Source organism: Otolemur garnettii, unplaced genomic scaffold (genome assembly GCF_000181295.1).
Source record: "Otolemur garnettii isolate 467f Iridium unplaced genomic scaffold, OtoGar3 scaffold00039, whole genome shotgun sequence".
NCBI classification, from domain to species: Eukaryota; Metazoa; Chordata; class Mammalia; order Primates; family Galagidae; genus Otolemur; species Otolemur garnettii.
In genome coordinates, this window is record NW_003852434.1 from 6,696,612 (window position 1) to 6,704,181 (window position 7,570).

Consider the following 7,570-nt stretch of genomic DNA (forward strand, 5'->3'; position numbering starts at 1 on the left):
GTACAAACAATTAGGTTACAATGTTTGCATTTTTCATTTGTTTGTTTGGTTTTTTTGAGGCAGAGTCTCACTTTGTCGCCAATGGTAGAGTGCTGTGGTGTCATAGCTCACTGCAACCTCAAACGCTTGTGCTTAAAGTAATTCTCTTGCCTGAACCTTGTGGCTGAGGTACCTTTCACAATGCTTGGCTATTTTTATTTATTTATATTTTTTGAGACAGAGTCTCATTATGTCACCCTCGGCAGAGTGCCCTGATGTCACGGCTCATAGCAACCTCAACTCTTGGGCTTAAGTGATTCTTTTACTTCAGCCTCCAAGTAGCTAGGACTATAGGTGCCTGCCACCATGCTTGGCTATTTTTTGGTTGTAGTTGTCACTGTTGTTTGGCAGGCCCGGGCTGGATTTGAACCTTCCAATTCCAGTGTATGTGGCTGGTGCCCTTAGCCTCTGAGCTACAGGTACTGTGGCTTTTTTTTTTTTTTTTTTTTTTTAAGAAATGGGGTTTTGGTTTTGCTCAGGCTGGTCTTGAACTCTTGAGCTCAAGGGATCCACCCACCTAAGCCTCCTAGAATGCTAGGATTACAGGCATGAGCTACCTTGCCCAATACCTGACTATTTTTAGAAATGGGGTCGCACTCTTGCTCAGGTTGGTCTTAAACTCCTGAGCTCAGGCAATCCACCCGCCTCAGCCTCCCAGAGTGCTGGGATTACAGGTGTTAGCCACAGCACCTGGCCATAAAACAAGTTTTAAGAATTAAACCTCTTTGTTTTTATTGTCAGTTCTTGGGAATTAGAGTAGAGAACTAATGGATACAAGCACTCTAGGGTCAGTTGAGCCCAAGAGTTTGAGGTTGCTGTGAACTATGATGGCAGGGCACTGTACTGAAGGTGACCAAGTGAGACTTTGTCTCAAACACAAAACAAAACAAAACTTGTTTTATTATTGTTATTTTTCTAAAACCTGATTGTATTTATTAAAAAAGAACTTCTATTTAAAAAGGTAACAGACACAGAGCAGCACCTGTAGCTCAGTGGGTAGGGCGCTGGCCACGTACACTGAGGCTGGCAGGTTCGAACCCAGCCCAGGCCTGCTAAACAACAATGACAACCACAACAAAAAAATAGCCGGGCATTGTGACAGGTGCCTGTAGTTTCAGCTACTTGGGGGGCCAAGACCAAGGGAGTCGCTTAAGCCCAAGAGTTTGAGGTTCCTGTGAGCTGTGACACCATGGCACCCTACTGAGGGCTACATAGTGAGACTCTTTCTCAAAAAAAAAAATATGAAAAGGTAACAAACAAAAGGGATGCATTTAGAATATTGTTTTATTTGTCTAGTTATTTTTAGGCAACTCAAATCTTTCCAACTCAGAAAAATTCTACAAAGTTCTGAAGCAGAAGAAAAAAACCAAATAAAAAACTGAGCCCCTATGAGAGTATGCTTTTATTTTTAGACAGCAGAATATTTAGTTTAGTATTACATAGAGTGTATGATTCTGGTCTTTTCCTTTTCCTAGACAGTCCTCAGTGTTGTCTTAAGTTAATCAGAGTATTGGGACTTTTAGTCTGTGGTCAGCAGAGAAGGGTGGAAGGAGACTGAGCTTGAAAAATGAAGGGAAGAGGTACCAGTTGAGAGCAGAGTCAGTTGCAGAGGTACAGTGACCCTTAATTACAGACATAAAAGCACTTCCCCTGTTTCCTGTGCACACAGTATGAGAGTCGTAACTTACAATCTGTCTGGGACAACACACTCCTTACTAGCTCCTGAATCCATTCAGCGCAGTGCCCCAGATTACTTGCTTGTACTATTTGATGACATATTTAGCTACCTTATTTGTAAAGGTTTTTTTCTTAATCTGTTGATTATATAAACTTGTTGAAAATGGCCCTTTATGCTCTGTTTTACTTAATGAAGTAATACTGTTCTAGGATAGTTTAGAATTCATAATGCAAAAAAATCATAGTTTCTTAATGGAACTGGAAGTTGTTATTTTCAGCAATGCTGTGCTAAAGAAATAGGTACAAGAGCAAGATGAAATTGTTATTTTAATAATTAGTGTGTTTTTTGTTGTATTGTTTATATTTTTCTCTTATTGGTAAGTATTCATATACTCATATGATCATGAAAATCAGTTAAAAATGGGGAAATACTTTAAGTCCATAATCTGTATAGCTAGATAAGGATTTCTAGCATATCTAGCTAGAATATCAGTACTTCTGCTTCTCGAGATCATTAATGCTTTGTATATAGGTAGAATTTTGACTGACTTTAGAGTTTTAGGTCTATAATCACACTTGGGAAATATTTTTCCTGTATGTCTGTAAATTGCAACACCTTTCTATAGTATAATTATAGATTTATTTGGGTATGTCACAGTTTTGCAACTGGGTATTTTTGAATGTAGTAATAATTGCCTTATTTTTAAAAAATGATTTGTACTTCATATATATTGTGTTCTGTTAATAATAGGTCCTGAGCACAAGAAAGTAATATTTTCTGAGTGTAAGATTATTTGTTGTTTGATTTATAATTTGAAGCACAAAGAGCTGATATTTATCTAGTCCTATGATCTGTTAAAGCTTTGGTGTATTTCTGTTATTCAAGCTGGTTATGTTCATTCATTTGAGTCATAATTTCTGATAACAAATTGTACTTTCAGGGTCCAAATTTTCGTATCTGCCAAAAGAGAAAATTAATATTTAATGTTCTTCACCCTCTAAAATTCTTTGATTTTTATTATTGGTAAATTTCTGCTACTAAATTTCAGAAGCAACTATGTCTTTGCATATGGTGATAATTTCAATATTAAAATATTAGTAACTCTGTCTTCTTTGATTTGTGGAGAATTTTAGTTCAGGCCAACAGTATGCCAATATATAACTTAAGATCAAAGATGAATAAAATAGGCTCCGCACCTGTAGTTCAGTGGCTAGGGCACTGGCCACATACACTGGAGCTGGCAGGTTTGAACTGGCCAGGGCCTGCCAAACAACAATGACAATAACAATAACAAAAAAAAAATAGGTTTGGTGCCTGTAGCATAGAGGTTACGGCACCAGCCACATGCACCAAGGGTGGCAGGTTCGAATCTGGCTGGGCCATCTAAACCACAATGACAACTATAACAAAACAAACAAACAACAACAACAAAAAAATGAGCCTTGTGGCAGGTGCCTAGTAGTCTCAGCTACTTGGAAGGCCAAGACAAGGGAAGCGCTTAAGCCCAAGAGTTTGAGGTTACTGTGAGCTGTGATGTCACTGTACTCTACCAAGGGCAACATAGTGAGACTGTGTCTCAAAAATAAAGATGAATAGGGCAGTGCCTGTGGCTCAAAGGAGTAGGGCTCCGGCCCCATTTACCAGAGGTGGTGGGTTCAAACCTGGCCCTGGCCAAAAACTGCAAAAAAAAAAAAAAAAAAAAAAGAAATGAATAAAATAGAGACTCTCCCTTGATGGACTTTAAAGTAAATTGAGTAAATAATATTTCAGAGCCTTTGCCTTTTTTTTTTCTTTTTTGAGACAGAGGTCACTACATTGCCCTCCATAGAGTGCTGTGACGTCACAGCTCACAGCAATCTCAAACTCTTGGGGTTAAGTGATTCTCTTGCCTGAGCCTCCCAAGTAGCTGGGACCTCAACAATGCCCTGCTATTTTTTGGTTGCAGTTGTCATTGTTGTTTAGCAGACACAAGCCAGGCTTGAACCAGCCAGCCTTGGTGTATGTGGCTGGCACCCTACTCATTGAGCTACGGGCGCAGAGCCAGAGCCATTGCCTTTTTAATAGTCTTTGTTCTACCAGACTTGTTTCTTTGTATCCTAAGGCTTTTACTTGTTCAGTTCTTCCTTTATCTATTCCTGATACAGATCTAAAGTTGAAAATCTAATCACAGCCTATCTTTGATGCATATTTATATTTTGCATCTAGAGGCCAATGTAATTGTATATGTATACTGGTGGTGCCATTGTTTGTACTGTGCTTTCTTAACTTTATTGTTTTCTTGAATAATTTGTTGTTTTGAAAAAGAATGTTGCTGTGCCATAATGTTTTATCATTAAACATTAAATGTTAAAGATCGTTGATCTGCTTTTCATCATATGCATATACATGTATCAAAGGGACTAAAATAAGGATTTATAATAAAATGCAAAGGTATTGTTACATATGGGCTTAAGTATTCAATCATATTAATATTTTGATGAATGGCTGTATTTTAAATATTTTTAACCTTGATACATTGATTTTGTTAAATGTTTTATAAGTATTACTGTGTATAAATCTTTTGTATAATTTTGATTTAATAGGTGTTTCATAGAAACAAATGATCTTCATAGTTATTTATATGTTTCAGATTGCTAAGAAGCCTCGAACACCAACCTCTGGCCCAGTAATCACGAAGCTGATCTTTGCAAAACCAATTAATAGTAAAGCAGTTACAGGACAGACAACTCAAGTCTCCCCTCCAGTCATTGCAGGTTATATTTCTTTATGGTTTATTAAGCTGTGTATTTATCTTCCTTTTAGGTTTAAAAAGGGCTGTTCTGCCACCTTAAAATGTTTTAGTGAAACAAGTATAGCTTATTATTATAAGCAAAACTAGTTAGTAAAGAATGTTATGCTTAGTAAATGAATGCCTCAAGCAAAATGTCTTATCTCCAAATCAGTCCGTTACTTAAGTCTCCTTAGGTTATAGTAGCAATTTACCATGAAAGTAGCAAATTCTTAGAGTGTAATAATGCTAACATTCATATAGTGCTTACTATGTGCCAAGCACCATCCTTAGCTCCTTACATATGGTGACTTTGATAATTCTCCAGCAGCCTCAGGAAGCAGGTGGTAATAACATAAACATTTTGCCAGCATGGAAATGGAGGCACTTGGTCAGCAAATGGCTGAGCTGGAATTTGAACGTAGGCGTTTTGTCTCTAGAACATGTGCTAAGTGTCATAGATTTACATCAGTACACATGGGTATGGTACTACATGGTTTCTGTTTGAACTTTTGGTTTCAGTGTTTTAATATATTCTACATATAATTCTTTGTGAATAGAAGATTACCACAATGATAGTAATTCGTTAAATGATAATAGATGTTAGATACATTACTTTTACCACCACACTCCTTAGCTTGGCCCAGTTTTATTTTATACATTACAATCTGTCATGACCTGTAACTATCTCACCTCAGAAATCTTGACTTCAGACATTCCATTTTTTTTAGTCTTTCAGTGTACTTGCCTTTATTCTCCCGAGCCTAGAATGTTTGACTCAACATGTCTGATGCATTGATTCTCCCCCTTTCCTAGTAACCACACCCTTCTTCTCCAGTTTATCCTTACTGAAGATGGAGTCCATGGCCCCTTATTACCACTGCCTTGCAGACATCATCGATTCTCTCCCCTGTGTCTTTCACTCACGTCTTGGTCAAGTCCAACTGTCTTACTCCTTGTCTGGCAAGCAGCTATACAGGCAGCTTAGTTCTTCCAGAGAAAAATCACACAATCATGTGACTGTATCATTTTTTAAAAAATCTTTTGTCTGTTTGTTATTAGATGTTACCACAGCCTAGTGGCTGGCCTTTAGTTCAGAGCTATGTTACGTTATTCTTTTCACCAGTTATAAGACCATTTCTAATTCCCATCGAGCTAAAGGCTTATTTGGAAGCACCTTTGGATAGTACACTTTTTTTTTTTAATTTTTTTTTTATTTTTTATTTTTTTGAGACAGGAGCCTCAAGCTGTCCCCCTGGGTAGAGTGCCATGGCATCTCAGCTCACAGCAACCTCCAACTCCTGGGCTCAAGCAAGTCTCCTGTCTCAGCCTCCCAAGTAGCTGGGACTACAGGTGCCCACCACAACTCCCGGCTATTTTTCGGTTGCAGCCGTCATTGTAGTTTGGTGGGCCCAGGCTGGATTCGAACCCGCCACCTTGGGTGTACATGGCTGGCGCCTTAGCCACTTGAGCCACAGGCGCTGAGCCTGGATAGTACACTTTTGATTAGAGACTTTCAAATTAATTACTCATCCCTGGAATGTGTATTCTTTTTTTTTTTTTTTTTTGAGACAGAGCCTCAAGCTATCCCCCTGGGTAGAGTAATGTGACATCACAGCTCACAGCAACCTCCAACTCCTGGGCTCAAGCGAGTCTCCTGCCTCCGCCTCCCAAGTAGCTGGAACCACAGGCGCCCGCCACAACGCCCGGCTATTTTTTGGTTGCAGCCGTCATTGTTGTTTGGCGGGTCCGGGCTGGGGATTCGAACCCGCCACCTTAGGTGTACGTGGCTGGCACCCTAGCCGGTTGAGCTATAGGCGCCGAGCCGGAATGTGTATTCTTGCTAAAGGAACTTCAAATGTTAACTAATCATCCCTAACGTATATGTTAAAACCACCTACTACTGGCTCGGAGCCTGTAGCACATGGTTATGGCGCCAACCACATATACTGAAGGTCGCCGGTTTGAACCCGGCCTGGGCCAGCTAAACAACTGCAACAAAAAATAGCTGGGTGCTGTGGCAGGCTGTAGTCCCAGCTACTTGGGAGGCAGAGGCAAGAGAAATGCTTAAGCCCAAGAGTTTGAGATTGCCGTGAGCTGTGAAGCCACAGTGCTCTACTGAGGGCGACATAGTGAGACTCTGTCTCAAAAAACAAACAAACAAAACACCTACTATTGCTTTTAATAAATTTCAGATGTAGCCGTAGGCAATGCTAAAGTCAATGGCAGTGATGTGTCATTTCAAGAGGCTTTGGTTGTACAAGGAGGCTTCTTATTTTAGCAAGTGAGGGAAGGGATGGGAAGATTTTAGTGTGAAGATGGTGTTGGGTGACTGTTTTCTTTCTCTTTTGGCCATCAGAAGAGATTTGTGACAGTATAGGAGGCTGCTGTGGGAGGCAGGTATGGCCCCACTCACATGTTGGAAAGTATTTGGGTTGGCAGCTGATTCAGGAAGTGGTTTGCAAGAGGCTGAAAGTGAGCAAGTGTGGATATATTGATGAAAAGGAGGCCATTAGTCCCTTGGGATGTTTTGAGTGTCGAAGGGGTTAACCAGAAGGAATGTCTCAATGCAATGTTCTCTACTGTTTACAGTTTGAGAGAGTCCCTGAAAATTTTAGTTAATGGGAAGGGGAGCATTGTATGCTAAACAATTGTAGTATTTACAAAAGTATCTGAATGAATTTTGATTAATGTTAAGAATTTGCCTGGACTATCATAGACTGTCACAGATGTCATTGCTTGGTCTTTGGGTCACTTATAATGTGTTCCAGACTAATTGTACCTTTACCTTTTAATTTTAGACAGACTTGATAGTCCTACAAAAATGCAGAGATAGACATCTGTTGACTTTCACTAGAATTATTGGCATTAAGTTTATTTTAGGGGATAATTTCTATTTTTAACATGTTCCTTATTGCCTTTATAAATTTATACAAGCCCAATTTTAACCACTAAAGTAGCTGTCCTGTTAAATTAGTTCTGTCACAAGTAGATCCCAGCACTGCTGACGTTGCAGTCTTTACACATGCATGTGTGTGTTGCCACTGGTGCTCTTTCAGAGTTCACTGAGGTTGGTTCTTTTTTTT

At 39.4% G+C, this 7,570-nt stretch overlaps 1 protein-coding gene across 1 annotated transcript in view; it reads left to right on the forward strand.

Moving 5' to 3' along the window:
• LIN54 (lin-54 DREAM MuvB core complex component) overlaps positions 1-7,570 on the forward strand; it is an 81,181-nt gene that overhangs the window by 27,436 nt on the left and 46,175 nt on the right. Inside the window, exon 3 of the mRNA XM_003790111.3 lies at positions 4,347-4,470. Within this exon, the coding sequence (XP_003790159.1) occupies positions 4,347-4,470 (124 nt within the window). The remainder of the gene's footprint in view (positions 1-4,346; positions 4,471-7,570) is intronic.